The 19,163-nt window shown below is 39.4% G+C and overlaps 1 protein-coding gene across 10 annotated transcripts in view; it reads right to left on the minus strand.

The window, feature by feature from the left end:
• Positions 1–19,163, minus strand: part of SLC44A1 (solute carrier family 44 member 1) — a 220,135-nt gene that overhangs the window by 141,406 nt on the left and 59,566 nt on the right. For all 10 annotated transcript variants that reach the window (XM_060408984.1, XM_042242940.2, XM_060408981.1 and 7 more), the window contains one exon: positions 11,260–11,402. In XM_060408984.1, coding sequence (XP_060264967.1) covers positions 11,260–11,402 — 143 coding nt within the window. The remainder of the gene's footprint in view (positions 1–11,259; positions 11,403–19,163) is intronic.

The following is a 19,163-nucleotide window of genomic DNA, read 5'->3' on the forward strand; positions in this document are numbered from 1 at the left end:
TGACCCTATGGACTGAAGCGCTTCTTTAACATCGCAGGCCCCTCTGCCCATGGGATTTTCCAGGCAGAATACTGGAGTGGGTTGTCATTTCCTCCACCAGGGGATCTTCATGACCCAGGGATCGAACCCGCATCTCTTGCATTGGCAGGTAGGTTCTTTATCACTGAGTCACCCAGGAAGCCCAGGTATCTAACTAGGCTGTTCTTTTTCGTGTTGAGCCAAACTAGGACAGGTGGTAGGCTAATGCTGGACTCAGAGAGCACTTGACAGAAGGGCAGAGAGGAGAGTGCTTTCCCTCCAAACAAAGGCAAACTTATTAAATGCTTAAAGTATGTCCATTTGTCCAAAGTGATCCCTAAGTGTGGGAATGAGCAGATATCTACTGGGCTGCTCTTAATACCCTGGACACTCTGTAAACAAAACCCAGCACAGCAGACAAACGCACTAACTCTGTCCTGAGCCACAACTCAGCAAGACAGAGCAGTAAGCTCTTGACTGTGTGAACCAGATTTCACCAGGCTTCAGGCTGGCCTGCAGAGCTCCAACCTGTAGATGATGTTCTTCAGCCAACAAGAACAGGTTGGGCACTCTAACTGGAATACCATCCTCACCACAGATGGGCTCCTGAAACTACCTCTTGGCTCAGAATGCATGTGACCATCTAGCATTGGCTCTCACCTGCCCCACTCTCACTATGTGTGCCCTCCTTCCACAGATCTACTTTATCTGACTTTACCCTTGCTAGAATGCAAGTCCTGCTTTGAATCCCCAACTCACCTAACTGGGGGTCTAAAACTCTTACTTTAAATGACTCTGTTCCTGAACCCCGAGTCATTGGCTGAGAGATTTGCCAACCCACATGGACAATCCAGAATTAAGATGCAACCCTAGCAAACAGGAAGTCAGAGAGACTGAAGCATAAGAGCTCTGACCCACAGCTGTTAAAGGAAAAGGACCATGAGCCACAGGATACAGGCTACAGAATACACAGGTTACCTCTAGAAGCTGAGAATGACCCCAGGCTGATAGGCAGCAAGGAAATGCAACCTCATCCTACAGCCACATGAAACTGGCTAAACTCGGCCAACAGCCTGAATGAGCTTGAAAGAAGATTGATTCCCAAGAGCCTCTAGTGAGGAACACAGCCCTGCCAAACCTCTGATTTCAGTCTTGTGAAACCTGGGGCAGAGAACCAGCTGAACCATGCTGTGAACAGAATTCACATTTAGAGAACTTTGCTGTTTTAAGGCACTTAGTTTATAGCAATTTGTTACAGAAGCAATAGACTGAACACAGTGGTGGTCCCAGGGCTACCATCAAATTGCCTTCCTGTCCCCACCAGCCTGCAGTTAGGAACCAAGGAAACTGAAGTTACCCAGCTGTCAGTATACAAAACTTTCATGGGATGTCCCACATTGCACCGTCAGTGTGTCTGTGTATTTTGTCTTCCTCACTAGGATGCAAGCTCTTAAGACAGGGACTTTTTTTTTAACTCTAATTTTTTTTAACTGTCCAAAGAATACATATTGATTGTAGAAAACTTAGGGAAAAAAAGAAATAAATATAAAAGAAATTTTAAAAGATCCATAATTCAACAGCTAACCATACTATTAATATTTTCATGTCATTCTATACTTTGCATATGTATTAAATTCTGAGAGAGATGGGACTACCAGACCACCTGACCTGCCTCTTGAGAAACCTGAATGCAGGTCAGGAAGCAACAGTTAGAACTGGACATGGAATAACAGACTGGTTCCAAGTAGGAAAATGAGTATGTCAAGGCTGTATATTGTCACCCTGCTTATTTAACTTCTATGCAGAGTACATTATGAGAAACACTGGACTGGAAGAAACACAAGCTGGAATCAAGATTGCCGGGAGAAATATCAATGACCTCAGATATGCAGATGACACCACCCTTATGGCAGAAAGTGAAGAGGAACTAAAAAGCCTCTTGATGAAAGTGAAAGAGGAGAGCGAAAAACTTGGCTTAAAGCTCAACATTCAGAAAACGAAGATCATGGCATCCGGTCCCATCGCTTCATGGGAAATAGAGGGGGAGACAGTGGAAACAGTGTCAGACTTTATTTTTGGGGGCTCCAAAATCACTGCAGATGGTGACTGCAGCCATGAAATTAAAAGACGCTTACTCCTTGGAAGAAAAGTTATGACCAACCTAAATAGCATATTCAAAAGCAGAGACATTACTTTGTCGACTAAGATCCGTCTAGTCAAGGCTATGGTTTTTCCAGTAGTCATGTACGGATGTTGAGAGTTGGACTGTGAAGAAGGCTGAGCGCCAAAGAATTGATGCTTTTGAACTGTGATGTTGGAAAAGACTCTTGAGAGTCCCTTGGACTGCCAGGAGACCCAACCAGTCCATTCTGAAGGAGATCAACCCCTGGGATTTCTTTGGAAGGAATGATGCTAAAGCTGAAACTCCAGTACTTTGGCCACCTCATGCGAAGAGTTGACTCACTGTAAAAGACTCTGATGCTGGGAGGGATTGGGGGCAGGAGGAGAAGGTGACGACCGAGGATGAGATGGCTGGATGGCATCACTGACTCGATGGACGTGAGTTTGAGTGAACTCCGGGAGTTGGTGATGGACAGGGAGGCCTGGCGTGCTTTGATTCATGGGGTTGCAAAGAGTAGGACATGACTGAATGACTGAACTGAACTGAATATATATATATAAATCACAAGATATATACTGATTTATAATTTTATCTTTCCCTTAATAGCATTATGTGGCTATTCCATGTCAATGGATGGAATTCTGTACCATCATTTTTACTGTTCCATAGTATTCAGGCTGGGCCAGGTCCTCCTGTTATAACCTCTTTGGTACCTTTATATCTCACCTTTCATAATACTTTTGACAGCTGTAATAACATTTGTGATTATCTGATGATTTTAAGTTCTGTTTTCTCCACTAGACTATAATTTCCATGAGATAAAAGTGTGCCTGTTTTCATCAAGAGTATAATCTCCAAAGCTTAGCCCCAAGTAGATGCCCAAGAAATATAATACATGAGTGAATGAATTTAACCAAATCTTTTTTTTTTCAGCCATTTAGGTTGTTTCCTATTTTGTTATTCTTAATAAAGGTTTCTAGAACATGGCAGATTTTCAATAAACATTTGCTGATGACTAATAAAATAACAATTTTAGGGACTGGTGAAGGATAATCATTTAGTAGGCAGTAATTTGATTTAAGTCATTGAGAAGAAGAGAAGTCAGTTTCAGTCATATAAACATGAAGAACTGTACAGAGCTGATAAAAGGATCCTCAAAGTGAGTATTCTGGCAAATTTTATCTTTACTTTTCTATTTTTTTCCAAACAGAGACAGGTATGCACGATCAACGAGGTTTGATAACTCTTTAAAAAATCTTCAAAGAGGTATGTTTTATATTATAATTTTTTAATAAAGTTCTTCCTAAAATATATGGTTATATAGCATAGTCTAGATCCAGAAAGCTTGGCAATCTGCTCATGCATAGTTTAAAGAGTAAACACATTCTTCATATGGGTATAATATCACTACCAATCCCCTAAATAATAAATAAGCCTTTACGAAAGTTTATAAGCTTTATCCAGTATTGTACATCAGCTATACTGCTGATGCTGCTGTTCAGTCACTAAGTCATATCCAACTCTTTGCAACCCTGTGGACTACACAGCCTGACAGGCTCCTCTGTCTATGGAAATTCCCAGGCAAGAATACTAGAATGGGTTGCCATTTCCTTCTTCAGGGGATCTTTCTGACCCAAGGACCGAACACACATCTCCTGCTGGGCAGGTGAATTCTTTACCACTGAGCCACCTGGGAAGACTACATCAATAATACTTCAATTAAAAAAAAAAAAAAAGCAAGAAACAAGGGGGGAAAAAAGTTAATAAGCTAGTTAGCAATCGTGGGGTGGGCTAAACTAGACACTAAAGCTACAGGCTCCTGAGCTTTAGAGAAGGTAATCAGCGGCCGTTAAAGTCCTGTTCTGTATTCATGTAAGTAAGTAAGTAAAGTCACTCAGTCGAGTCCGACTCTTTGTGACCTCGTGGACTGCAGCCCACCAGGCTCCTCAGTCCATGGGATTCTCCAGGCAAGAATACTGGAGTGGGTTGCCACTGGATTCATGTAGAGATTATAAAATTAGAGTTTCTTTAAAATAAGACTATTGCCTATTAAACAATCAATTATCTTACTAAGAGAGTAACATCAGTTTTAAACTACCTGCTTTTCAATGAATATTTGAAACACACAAATGGTAAAAAATGTCCAAATTGAAATAAGTATAATGCATTTCATCATTAAAATTCATATTCTTTACCTGACAGAAAAAGAAACACATAAAGATTGCCTGCAAATTATTCAAAGCCTCCAGAGATTGTATAGGTATTTTGGTTCCTTTCAATGTTTCTTTAGTTATAACTTTATTGATTTATATAACCTGTCCTTCTTTACATGTTCTACTAAAAGTTTCTTTCATCTTTAAATGCTGGAAGTAAGAGGCCCCAAAAGCAAAAAAGGTGAGAAAGGCAATCACTGTGTAGCTTACCATAGTGTAGCATATAATGCAAAGAGCACTAGCCTAAGGATTAGTCCTGATGAGTAATATCAGGACTAGCACTAGACTAGTCCTGACATCACTGTCTTCGTCAGTTCACTGACGTTTCCTAGACTCCAGTTTCTTCGCCTACAAAATGAAGGCGCTCAGTGATCTCAAGAGCCCTTACTGCACAAACATTTTAGGCTGTGAATTTCTGGGAGATGAGACAGTTAAAGAAAAGAAGAAAAACTCACGCTAGATACCCTACTAAAGGTTACGCAGGTAATTGAAAAAGGTCTCAAACAAAATGCCCCTGATAGATTTTACTCACACATGCATGCCATCAACCTCCTCAGAAGCCTACTTCCTGTACATCTTGTTAACACTGACTTATCTGAAATCTGAGAGGCATTTTAGGACCACAGAGCCTTTATCAGCGATAGGGACTAATGGATTCCTTAGAGAAAAGCCAAAAAGATAAAGAAGGAAGTTAGATTTGTGCAAAAAATACACCTTCAGAACCTCTGCAGAAAAATCAATATTGATAAGTGAGATATACTGGAAAATTTCTTAGAGTAACAAAGAAAGTGGACACTAACCTGTGTGTTAGGATTGTCTGCAGAATGGAGAACAGAATTCTATTAATAATAAAACGCCTATATCAAAATGACTAAAAGCAATTCCCTACATACCCTCACCTGGCTTTGTAATAGCCTATGTAGACTAAGAGCACTGCCACCTTGCCACAGCCTACCCATCCCAGGCACCCAGAAAAAGGGAGTATCCGTGGTGAAAACACAATGCCTCCCCAATCATCTTACCAGGGCTCAAAAGAGCAAGACACTTTGCACCATATAGTCTCATATATACTAATCCAGGTATCTTAGAACTAGAAGCATCTCTGCTTTATCCAATTTGGTATGGAAGATGGGGGCTTCTCTTCTGGGAACATTTTCTATAATAATAATGATTCTCTCTGTCTAAAAATTGACACATACACTCTATGACTAGCTTTCTGGTTTTGAAAATGATAGGCAATGTAGAATGTGGCAGAAGAGATACGTTTTCTAGAATCATCAATCAGTTCAAAATATATTATTATCATCTTAATCTTTTCTACCAAAAAAAAAAGTTTGGCTATAAGCAATGCCCATGCTTTATAGGACCATTACCACCAGAGCTCGGCTATAAATACAAACCACTTAATCTTCTTTGGGCCTATGCTGGTGCTCACATGTATTTGATGTGATGCTTTAAGGAGGTTACCCACTAGATAATCTTAAAGATCCCTTTCATCTCTGGCACTTTATGGTTCTAAGATAAATGAGCTTTTCCAGGTTGACCTAGTCTCAGAGTCTTATTTATAGCATTGTTTCTATGCAGAAAATTTTTACACATCTCATCCAACTGACTTAAAAATTAACTTTGGGACATAATCCATTTGAAGTTGAGGCATTCCAGTATCTCAGAAAATATTGTCTGCCATGTTCCTATACATCTTTATTACTACAGTAAATACTATTTGGGGAGAAAAGGACACTTTAATTAAAATGATTTAAAAAAATACAAACTTTTTACTACAAATAGAATTCTTATAGTCATCTTGCATCTTAAATTTTCTGGTTAGAATAGGTCAAAGACATTCTCCTTCTCATGTCCCTCTTGACTTACCTCCTTCTTATTTTATTGTAATTCAACAAGCCCCTTGAAATAACTCTTGAGTACTGAAATTTGGGAGTCATACAAAACATGGTGCTCCAGGGAGAGAGAGTTGGGCAGTGTGGCTTTCAGACTATAAAAGGCCCTAATTACCCCTACCTCCTATAATTCAGAATCTTCCCGTTAAATTTGGGTGGGGCCTGTGACTTGCTTCTAACCAGTAGAATGTGGCAAAGGTGAGGGTTATCACTTGTACAGTTACATTATATAATACTGTAACTTTCATTTTGCTAACAGACTCTCTTGTCTGTATCTCTCTGTATTGACACCCTCTCCTGTTGGCTTTGAAGTAAGCTGCCATATGGAGAGGCCCATGTAGCAAGCTCTGAAGGTAGCCTTTGGCTGATAGCCAGTAAAGAGTTAAGGCTCTTGGTTTAACAATCATTGAGGAGTGCGTGCTGCCAACAACCACCTGAGCCTGGTAGGGGAACTTCCCCAGGAGAACCCCAGCTCTAATCAACACCTTGTGGCAACCTGGTAAAAGACTGAAGCAAGAGTCCGGCTAAGCTGCATCCAGATTCCTGACCCAGAGGAACTGTGACATAATAAGTGTCTCCCGCTGTAAGCCATTATGTTTATGGAAATATTGTTATCTAGCAACTGATCATTAATATAGGCAGATGAATAGCACAATATAATTAGACAACAACTTAAAGGCAACAGAAATCCAATATAAAGTTCTGGGATAAAGGTAGCTTTGAAATATTCCATAGAGAGGGTATATAAGTCCCATGTTCTTTCAAGAATTCAGACTGGCAGAGAGGTACACAGCACAGAGGCTGAATCAACTGAATATCATGGAGAGTGGCCCCACTGCACTGAGAAACAGTGAGGGGAGACTGCAGAGGTACATGGGGTCCAGGTCATGCCAGGGCTGAGTGGGCTCATTTTCAATAGGTAACAACAAAAAAGGAAAGGCTCTGGAGCAGGGAAATGACAGTAAAAAGGGCTTTAAAGAACTTAATCCTATCACAGTATAAAGGATGGAGAGGATTAGAGCTAAGAAGACCAAGAATAGATGTGCTGGCACAAAGGTCTTCAGGAGAGGCCAACAAACATGTAGTGGGGGCGGGGGGGTGGGCAGTGGGCGGTGGTTTCACACTCATGAATAATTAGAGGCATGCAAATAAAACTATAAAATACCATTCTGCGGTTGAATCAAATTTGTGCAAAAACTAATAATACTAGCAAAGATAAAGCAATCTCAGACACTATCAGAGGGAATGTAAATAGAATAGACTTTATGGAAAGACAATCAGCAAAATGTATGAATAACCTTAAAATACTCAGATCCTCAGACTCTAATTCACTAAGAACATATTCAAAAATAAATAAGTTTATTTACCCATCCAACAAACATTTGAGTGTCTACTACATTCCAGGTACAGAGGATATAGCCGTGAACAAAACAGACCTCACCTCTGCTTTCATGAAACTTAGAAGAGACAAACATTTAACAAATAATGATGAAATGTAAAATTACACATATTACAGGACACACTAGAACTTAAATCATAAGCTTAAAAAATACCTTTCTGGGAAGTAACATTTATACTGAGATCTGAAAGATGAATAGAATTTAGCCACATGAAGAATAGGAGGATTTTTTTTTTTCTGATAGGGAAAAAAAAACAACATTCATGAAGGCAAGAAAGTTAGCTATATTCAATATTTTAGAGGATTCATTCATTAACCTATTTAACAACTATGTGTAGAGGCCCTAGTAAGTATCAGGTACTAGGTGCTAAGGATAAGGGATGGGAGAAAATGATCAAGGTCAAGACAAAACATGTATTAAAAATCCTGTAGGAATGGAAGGGTGTGGTATTTATAATAAAGCCAAAGATGTATGTGTGAAAAGGAGAAAATCAATATACTTGGCAGAAAAAAAAAAAGAGAGAGAGAATAGAGTGTAGGTTCAGTTCAGTTCAGTCACTCAGTCGTGTCTGACTCTTTGTAGCCCCATGGACTGCAGCACACCCAGGCCTTCCTGTCCATCACCAACTCCTGGAGCTTACTCAAACTCATGTCCATTGAATCGGTGATGCCATCCAACCATATCATCCTGTCGTCCCCTTCTCTCACCTTTAATCTTTCCCACGGTCTTTTCAAATGGGTCAGTTCTTTGCATTAGGTGGACAAAGTATTGGGAGTTTCAGCTTCAGCATCAGTCCTTCCAATGAATATTCAGGACTGATTTCCTTTAGGATGGACTGGTTGGACCTCCTTGCAACCAAGGGACTCTCATAAACACAAAGACTGTCTATCTCATTTCAAATCCAAATAATATAGACTTACCTTAGAAAGGTATATTCAAAACTGTACCATTCATTTATAAAAAATTACCATTTATAGATAGAAATAGGCTTCCCTGGTTGCTCAGATGGTAAAGAATCTGCCTGCAGGGCAGGAGATCCAGGTTCAGTCCCTGGGTTGGGAAGATCTCCTAGAGAAGGGAATGGCTACCCACTCCAGTATTCTTGCCTGGAGAATTCCATGGACATAGGAGCCTGGCAGGCTACAATCCATGGGGTTGCAAAGAGTAGACATGATGAGTGACTGTCACTCTCACTTTCACAGACAGAAATACTTAAATGACTCAGGGCTAAAATGCTCATGTGCAAAGAAGAAGTAGAGATCAAAAATAAATTTTAACATGGATACATAAGTTCAGTTCAGTTCAGTTCAGTCACTCAGTCGTGTCCGACTCTTTGCAACCCCATGAATCGCAGCACACCAGGCCTCCCTGTCCATGACCAACTCCCGGAGTTCACTCAGACTCACATAAGTTAAGGCATTGCTATACTTGAGGGATTACCCTACAGCTATCCATGAATGTGTCCCAACTATGCTAAGCACTCAGGGAAAAGGAACCATTTTTTCAAAATAATAAGCAGGCTCTCTTTGCAAGAGGCCAAAACGTACACAGAATAATCTTAGGATTTGAAATTGAAAACTGAGTTTGGGATTGACATGTACACACTGCTATATTTAGAATGGATAACTAACAAGGATCTACTGTATAGCACAGGGAACTCTGTTCAGTATTATATAACAATCTAAACAGGAGAAGAATCTGAAAAAGAATAGATACAGGTCAATGTATAACGATCACTTTGCTATACACCTGAAAATAACACAACAGTGTTAATCACCTGTGTGAATGTGTGTGTGTGTGCGCGTCCAATTGTGTCTGACTCTTTGCAACCCCATGGACTGTAGCCCATCAGGCTCCTCTCTCCATGGAATTTTCTAGGCAAGAATACTGGGGTAGATTGCCATTTCCTCCTCCAGGGCTCTTCCCACATCTCTTGTGCCTCCTACTCACTTATACACCAATATAAAATAAAATATTTCTTAAAAATTAACCAAATGAATCTCCAAAAGGTTAAGGATGAACTGACAATTACACAAACTTTATGATAAGAACATGCTTGGAGTTACTAGCAAGTTAAAAGGGAGCCATAAAAATGATCACAACCTCATGTGACCAGTAAACCCAAGGAACTAGAGTCCTTTTTCTCCTGTCTCCTCAGTTATCCAAATGGTAATATCTTATGTTTGGTACATGTCAACAGCATTAAAGGGTACATAATATTTGACACTAAGATATGCAAAACTCTACTATTTTTGCACTTCTCTGTGAGTCTAAAACTGTTCCAAAATGAGAAGTAAAAACAAAATACATGGGTAGATTTGCTACAGCAAATAACACAAAGCCTAAAATTTGTGTTAATTCCATAAAGCAATCAAAAAGAAGGACAAATGAAATAATCCTCCAAATTACGCTCTCAAGTCCAATTTTTACTTCTCCTGTTAAAGGATGCAGGTATCTATCAAGAGAAAAGCTCATGGTCTGTCTTGGACAGTCCACTGCCCATCAGACTTCTGGGGAGGTGATTTCAATCTCTCGAAGCCTTTGCTACCCCCATCCCACAGTTTGGTATCATATACTTCTTGACTATTGCATTCTATACAAATATTCATTATTACTATTTAAAATTTTTTATTTGAACTGCATTATTCCTTCATTAAATGGAGAAATATCTTTTAAGATTAACTATTTGGATTTTTTTCAAGTTTTTTAATTTATCAAATTAATCTACTTTAGTAGGGGCCCAGATTTAATCAACATATCTATCTAACAATAAATTGTTATTATATCTCTCAAAATATTATAGAACTACAGTCTAAAAAATGTTTTTATTTGCATTAGCATTCTCCTATAAAGTTCACTAATAGAACTGGCTAACCTTAAAATTAGTGTGATTCATTCTAAAGACCTGTCTTTATTAGACCTGTCTAATAAAGTTTGATGGGCATAAATACACAGTTTGGAACAAATATATTGACATCATACATAGAATTCATTTGATAAGATATCTTTTTCCCCATAGACAGTAAAAATGAAATAATAGCTCTTTTGAAGAAAAGAGGTGATTAAGTCAGGAATTTCAAGAAATCCAAAACCTAAACCTTGAAAACCTGAATGAAATTTCAAAGTCTGAGAAAGAAAATATATCTTTTATAAAATTGGAAATCAGTGTGTACTTATAAATGATGCACCACAAAATGTTTCATTATAACTTTACTGTGTCAAAATCCATTATCCATCTGCCTTCCATCAAGCAGTCTTAGGAAGAAAAATATTATATTGTTTTCTGGGTTAAAACTTCATGTACAGCCTAAAGGCTAATGGGAAAACAGAGTACGAGTAAAGGAGTAACTCTCGCAAATCATGCATTTACTCATTAAAACCTCGAGGTAGGCCATTTTAACATGGCACCTAATTTTGTTTCCTGGTAAATGTATTTATAGACCAAAACCAGAAATGATTCAAGTGGACAGTTAAAAAAAAAAAAAAACAGGAAGCATATAAAAATAATATTCAGTAAGATATTATCTTTATAACAGTAAAGAAAAAAGCAGGATGCCCCCTCCCCGTTCAAGTTCCCACAATGTTCACCATTCAGCCAGTCTACTCACTTCCGATGGGTGTGGTCCATGCCACTGTTTGGTATTGCTTCCAACTCTGCATTTTTCTGCCCACAGATATTTCCATAGCTGTCGTATCCTGATACTAGTCTTGCTGCTGCACCTGTTGCTACTGAAAAGCCACAAATAAATCCCTAGGAGAAAAACACAGAAAAAAAACATACAAATAAACCATTTCAATAGCAACAGCCACTACTTGATACGATAATGAGCTTCTTTTGTCCGCTGAAGGGAACAAAGAGCTCTCTTTCCTTATTGCAAACACTATTCCACTGTTTTCCTTGGGTTTCACATAAGCTGTACAAAGAAGTCCACAGGGAAACACTATTTACTACAATAACAAAACAAATCTCAAGCTTTTACATCGTAAGTATGTCTTTGCATTTTATAATAATAATAATAGCAGCATCTTTGTACTGAACATCTGCTCAATGCCAGGATCTGTACCAGCTGCTCATCATACATTATCTCTAATCCTCATGATGGGGAAACTGAGGCCCAGAGAGGGTAAATAAGTCATACAAGGCCACAGAAGCTAGTAAAGATCAGGGCATAAGACTCAAACTTAGCTTTCTTCATTCTTTAAAATTTTTTTTAATATTTATTTATTTGACTACACTGGATCTTAGCTGTAGCATGTAAGATCTAGTTCCCTGACCAGGGATTGAAGCCAGGGCCCCCTGCATTGGGATTTTGGAGTCTTAGCCACTGGACCACCTGGGAAATCCCTATTCTTTAGTTTTATTTGATTGTCAAAGAGTTCTGTTAAATGAAGAATAGCAACAGATGAAAGACAAAAATTCAAAGAACAATAGGTATGTGGGTTTTGAATTATCAGTTCAGAACACACAACACTTCTGTTCTCTTCCTGCAATAAAGTTGTGTAGAAGCCAAAGAATTATACAGTGAAGTACATTCAGGCTCTGAATATTGGAGACTCAAGGACAGTGAGGCCCTGGGTCCATGTGCCACAGAGGTCACTTCATTTCATGGGGATATGCTTCACCACAGTACCAACGGCACTGCATCATGTTTGCCAAGTCAAGGGTGCACTGATCAAAGCAAAGCAATAAGCCCTACACTCAACTGCAGGCTACTGGGCATAAGAACAGGAAATAAGGTGAGTCACTATTAATAAACTGAATTGGGAGAAAAGACAGAGGTTAAGATATATTCTTGCAATGCGGTCACTAAAAGATTGAGTTTCTGTTATCTTTAACAAAAGATACTAAGGTTAATGGTGAACCTTTCCAATACAGGTCTTTTAACGAAAGGCATCATAGAGTAATAGAAAGAGGAGCCAGAAAGATCTGGATTCAAACCCTCACTCTACCATTTACCACCATATAACCTTGATCCATTTACCTTCTTAGACTGTTTCTTCCTCATCTATGACAAAAAATAATATCAACTGTTTCACAGCCAAATGATGGGGCCTCCATGAGATAACACATTTCTAACTTTTAGCAGGGCCTGGACACAGCAGGTAGTCAATATATTGTAGCTGCTAAAGAAAAAGTCAGACTAAAGAAGTTGATAACAGTAATTGGGGATTAACCAAAAATCCCTTCAGTTCTAAATTTTGGGAAAAAAATTTCTAGGGGGTGTGGGGGGAGTGAGAAATACTGTCAGTCATTTTGTCATTACAGAGAAACATTCAGACCACAATTACCATCTTCTTTCACTACTCGTCTAAAATAGCAAAGCCCTTGCATAATTAAAAGGTTATGTTCTTCTTTCACTTTTTATAGAAATGTTCTTCTTATGTTTGATAAGTACTTTGTGTTAGAGATGGCCTTCAGTGGTTTCTGAAGTCCCTTTATGACTCTGTTTAACAGCACTGTTGGAGATGTACATGTGTGTGTTTTTGTGCATGTGTGTGTTTGTGTTTTTCAGTTATAGGCCACCTCATATCCCTCTGGGATGTAGGCAGAATATAAATTATAAATGTCTCATATATATAGTAAAATGGAACACTGACATATTTTCACATAGGCCATTTAAACTTCTTAGCAGCTTCCCAAAGCATTAGAGTAGAGAGGGTGAGAAGCTGTAGGAGGGAAAGGAAGGAGAATAGGAAGCTAGTGAGAGAGAGAGAAACCATGACTGCTATCCTGGAGATGTCCCATATGGTACAAGTAGTGACAATGGAGAACTAGGCCAAATATAATTAAAAAGACAATCTCCTTTTAAAAAAAAAAATTGTGAAATCCAAATGCAGGAAGCAATATTTCTCATTCTTTTCAGATGAGAAAAAATGTGGTACATGAAATTAAAATAGGGTAAGAGAAACTTTACAGAATGTACTCTATAATTCAATGGCTCCAAGAGGCAGATGGAATGTTATTTAGCAGAAGGAAATCACATTAATGAAGCAAGTTGTAAGGGGGATAGGAAAGCTTTTATACACCTATAGTAGGGAGCAATCATTAGAGAGAAAGGAGTCTATTCGTAAGGAACAGAATCATGGTTAAGAACTTAAAATGACTGAGCTACTGAAGTGCTTTCAGAACTGCTATTTCAAGAGAGAGTGAGAAGGAGCAGACAAATCTAATCACAAATAGGAGGTGACTCAAATCAGATAAAGAGACCAGAGATGGTAGATCACAGGCAAGATCTGGCAGCTAATGAGTACCTATTGTCTATGTGGGAGAAAAACAATTGGTTAATTAATGGACTGTGTCCATTTCCCCTTTACATCACAAGTTTAGTTCAATTTAAGTAAGAGTTTTGGCTTAGTTTCACTCACTCTTAGTCAAAAAAAAAAAGGACACGTTTCATTTCACAAGCAATGTTTGAATTTCACACATGGAGCCTTTACCACACCACTGAGCAAGGCAGAGGTCTTTGCTTTGCTCTGAAGAAAACAAAAGTCAACAAAACATGCATGAGGGGTGGGGAGGGAGTATGAATATGGCATTGTGTTTCAAGACTTTAGGCTTACAGCCTTCTCCCAGGGATTAATGAAAATATATCCAGAATTTTTTCTCAAAGACTATCTCTCTTACCTCAAACAACACTTGGAGTCAGTCTGCTAGTAACTAACTTGTCAAACCTTAGAGTAACACTTGGCTTCTGTTCCTCCTTTTCCAAGAACTCTGAGACCAGGAGGCTATTCAGTCAGTCAGTCAGTTCAGTCGCTCAGTGGCATCTGACTCTTTGAGACCCCATGAATCGCAGCTCGCCAGGCCTTCCTGTCCATCACCATCTCCCGGAGTTCACCCAGACTCGTGTCCATCAAGTCAGTGATGCCATCCAGCCATCTCATCCTCTATCGTCCCCTTTTCCTCCTGCCCCCAATCCCTCCCAGCATCAAAGTCTTTTCCAAGGAGTCAACTCTTCGCATGAGGTGGCCAAAGTACTGGAGTTTCAGCTTTAGCATCATTCCTTCCAAAGAAATCCCAGGGTTGATCTCCTTCAGCAAACAGCATTGGATTAGAAAGTCTGATGCAGAACTAATACTTATGCAAACAAATTTCAAAAATAAATTTAAAAGCTTTGGCAATCTGCCAGATTTGGGGATTTCTTTAAAGTTTAATGGGATATATTACTCTAAGAAAGAGGAAAGAAGGAAAAAACAAGAATGGTTGGAAGTCTAGGAAATATCAAGTTCACCCTGAAAGAACTGAAATATTCTCAAAAGAAAAAATAACGGGGCATGAGGAAGGTAAAATCAGAGAGGCTATTTCATGGGCAGCCTGAGCAATTGAAAAAACATAGACAAAGAATATGTACTGAGAACTGAAACCAGCTGCAAATACTCATGACCCTGTAAGTCACTTTATCACTTTAAATTCTCTGAGGCTCAGTCTCCTTACCTGTCACTAGGAATGAATTAGATTAATCTCAAAAGTCCTTCCAATTCCAAAATTTATAGAAACAGAGTAAACTTTTTTAGGCTATACTTTCAGGGAGAAGTACAGACCCATTTGATCCACTTTAATGACTGAGCATGTAGTATGTGCAGGGGGTGAGGAAGAGTAGATTAAAAGTAAATGGATTTAACTGTACATTTAAAAATAGTCAAAATAATAAATTTTAAGTTATGTATGTGTGTATGCATGTGTGTGCTCAGTTGCTCGGTGGTGTCTGACACTTTTGCTACCCCATAGACTGTAGCCTGCCAGGCTCCTCTGTCCATGGGATTTTCCAGGCAAGAATACTGGAGTGGGTAGTCACTCCCTTCTCCAGGGGATCTTTCCAACCCAGGGATAGATCTGGCACCTCCTGTGTCTCCTGCATTAGAAGTGGATTCTTTACCGCTGAGCTACCAGGGAAAACGAAGTTATGTATATTTTACCACAGTAATAAAAAAAGAAAAACCAAAGGATTTAACAGAGAGCAGGCAGTCATTTGGATCAGGTGACCTTAAGGTAATTTCTGGCATGCTGTTCTTCCTATTCTATGATCCTAGCAAAGCACAGCCCATCACACAGGTGACTAAACACTTCAGTAAGTCTTTGAATCTTTCCCTTTGTGCTGCCTGCTCCACAAGAGTTAATGAGGTAGAAACACTACACTCAGAGAACTAGACTAAGACTATAAAATAAAAAAGGTCCTTGAAAGCGGTCTGAAGGGACGACCTATGCAATAATGGCTCTAAAATTCAGCTCTAGTCCAGATCATTCTCCAAAATTCCAACTCTGTATTTCCAACTGCTTATCCCTATGCACACACCCTACATGTCCACAACTCAGTTCCTTCTATGTTGTCCCAAACCGCTTTCCCTTCCGGCATACGCCCCGTCTCCATCAGAAGCACCATGTCTGACTAGTTTGCACAGCTAAGATACAGAGGGAGAGGACGCTAGCTTTCTAACTCCGCACTAGAGGAAGCAGTAATGCTGAACTCTTTGCTCAAAGAGTCTGAAATATTGAGTAGACAACATTTAACTGGCAGGTAAGGTTACTGTGTTCTACAGGTCCATGTTCTCAACAACAACTTCCATTGTTCCCAATTCCAGGCAACAAAGAAGGGACTGTCTCTTGAGGCCTTGCCTCCTTCCTCTTCTCTCCTGGGTTCAATGCTGCCACCATGTAATCTTAGACAAGTTATTTAACATATCCCTGTGCCCCCTTATCTATAAAATGGGAATGATGATAACCAGAGTAGCATTGAGCAATTGTGAAAATTAAATCTGTATTGAGTGCAGAGAATAGTACCCAGTCCATAGTAAGCAGCAATAATGATTAGGAATAAGTTGTATGAGTTGTCTGTATCTTCTATCTTTCAAAGCATGTACTCCTTTTAGGATATATAAAATTTTATTTATTTATTTATTTATTTATGGCTGTGCTGGGTCTTCATTGCTGTGTGGGCTTTTCTCTTGTTTCAGAAAACAGGGGCTAATTTCCAGTTGGGGTGCACGGGCTTCTCATTGAGGTAGCTTTTCTTGTTGTGGAACACAGGCCCTACGGCATGTGGGCTTCGGTTGCTGAAGCACATGGGCTCAGTAGTTGCAGCACATGGGCTTAGCTGATCTGTAGCACATGGGATCTTCCCAGATCAGGGATCGAACCTGCATCTCTAGTACTGGCAGGCAGATTCTTCACCACTGAGCCACCAGGGGAGCCCCAGCTTCCTCTTTATCCTGACTTTTGTGATACGATGATCTGGGCAGATTTGGTACAAGTGAATCTCTTTTCTCTCTTCTTTTCACATATACCTCTCCTTGGAACAGAATGAAGTCAGCCTAACTAAGGTGGGAAGAACCTTGAACTCATGTGGCCCAAGCTTCATTCCAAAAGCCATGCTTATTGAGGAATTCTTTATTGGTAATCAAGTGACTGCTTGGGTACTAAGAGTTGCACTTTGTTTATCCATCCTACTCTTGTTCCTTTGTGTGCGCAGAAACTGTGGTTTGGAACCTACAAGGAGCTGGAGTAGGATCTGAGCTGAAAAAAGCTTACACTGAACCATATACATATCCCATAATATAACCCATAACAGAACCCCTTAGTATCCCACTTGCCTGTAACACTGATGACATCAAACATTATTAATTCCACTTCTTCAATCTGTCTCCTGCTCTCTTTTACTACTTATTTCAGATTTTTAACCTCTTATTTAGACTCATCTGAACCACTGCATCAGCCTCCAAAGTGGTGGCCTGAAATCTCTTCCCCCTTTACAATGACTTTACACTTACACTGGCTACCAGGGCCATCTTTCTAAACCCAGTCATATCATTTCTTGCTTAAAACAGCAACAGTATATCAGTGCCTACAACAGTGGGTCTCAACCCTGGCTGAATATTAGAATCAAAGAGATTAAATCAGATTCAGTGGGGTGGGGCCCCAAAATGAGTATTTTTATTTTAATCCCAGCAAATTCTAATATGCAGTTAGTGTTGAGAACCACTTGTTTACTACCTTAATGGAAAACAGAAATTAAGAGGTACAATTCATGTAATTTTTTAGAACAGGGTAAGCATATTCAAAAGCAGAGACATTACTTTGCCGACTAAGGTCCGTCTAGTGAAGGCTATGGTTTTTCCAGTGGTCATGTATGGATGTGAGAGTTGGACTGTGAAGAAGGCTGAGTGCGGAAGAATTGATGCTTTTGAACTGTGATGCTGGAGAAGACTCTTGAGAGTCCCTTGGACTGCAAGGAGATCCAACCTGTCCATCCTAAAGGAGATCAGTCCTGGGTGTTCTCTGGAAGGAATGATGCTAAAGCTGAAACTCCAGTACTTTGGCTACCTCATGTGAAGAGTTGACTCATTGGAAAAGACTCTGGTGCTGGGAGGGATTGCGGGCAGGAGGAGAAGCGGACAACAGAGGATGAGATGCCTGGATGGCATCACTGACTCGATGGACGCGAATCTGAATGAACTCTGGAAGTTGGTGATGGACAGGGAGGCCTGGCATGCTGCAATTCATGGGGTCGAAAAGAGTCGGACACGACTGAGTGACTGAACTGAACTGAACTGAAGCATATATCCAATGATTTCAAAATACCAAATAAGCTCCAATCTTGGAGATGATAACTCTCACAAAGACTGACAGAAATTTACTTTAAAAAATATCCTAAGTTCTAGACAATTCAAGCATGGAGAATATTTTAAAAGTAAGAGAAGAAACAAAAGAGAAGTACACATATTTATGATGAGATGAACATGCATAAATAAAAAGATTTAGTGTTAAGGATGAGTGAAAGATGACAAGATCTTAAAATATTTCAGAACTAGAGAGTAGACACCAAGGAGTGAGCAAAGAACTGCAAGTAAGAGCAGTGAGTAAAGATATGGTTTGAATGACAGGCTGTAAGAGGATTGAGAAAGAAAATGCCTATAAAAGCAGAAGCAACTGGCCATTAAATGAAAAGAATATAGGCAGAAAATTCCAGTTCCTTTTCTATTTTTGCCTCTCATGGGCAGCAGTATATTCTTAGATAAGCTAATATTCAGTATACTTTGCCTGTAAACTGGGATAAAACTCATTTTATAGGGTAATCGGGAGAATTTAGTGAGATAAATATATATATGATAGCATCAAGCCCATGATAATGCTCAAAAAATATTTGTTGAATGTTTCTCTTAAAGGTATTACAGAATGAAATCTGAAGACAAAAATGAAATGCAACTCTTAAAAAACATACAAGGCTTCTCTAGTGGCTCAGTCGGTAAAGAACTCATCTGCAATGCAGGAGACCAGCTGCAATGCGGGAAACCTGGGTTCCATCCCTGGGTCGAGACAATCCCCTGGAAAAGGAAATGGCAACCTACTCCAGTATTCTTGCCTGGGAAATCCCATGGCCAGAGGAGCCTGTTAGGTTACAGTCAACAGGGTCACAAGAGTCAGACAAGAATTAGTGACTAAACTGCCATCACCAAAAACATACAAAACAAATATTCAGAAGACAAAAAAAACTTTTAGTCTACTGTTACGCCAGTA

The sequence above is a fragment of the Ovis aries genome, chromosome 2 (genome assembly GCF_016772045.2).
Source record: "Ovis aries strain OAR_USU_Benz2616 breed Rambouillet chromosome 2, ARS-UI_Ramb_v3.0, whole genome shotgun sequence".
NCBI lineage: Eukaryota > Metazoa > Chordata > Mammalia > Artiodactyla > Bovidae > Ovis > Ovis aries.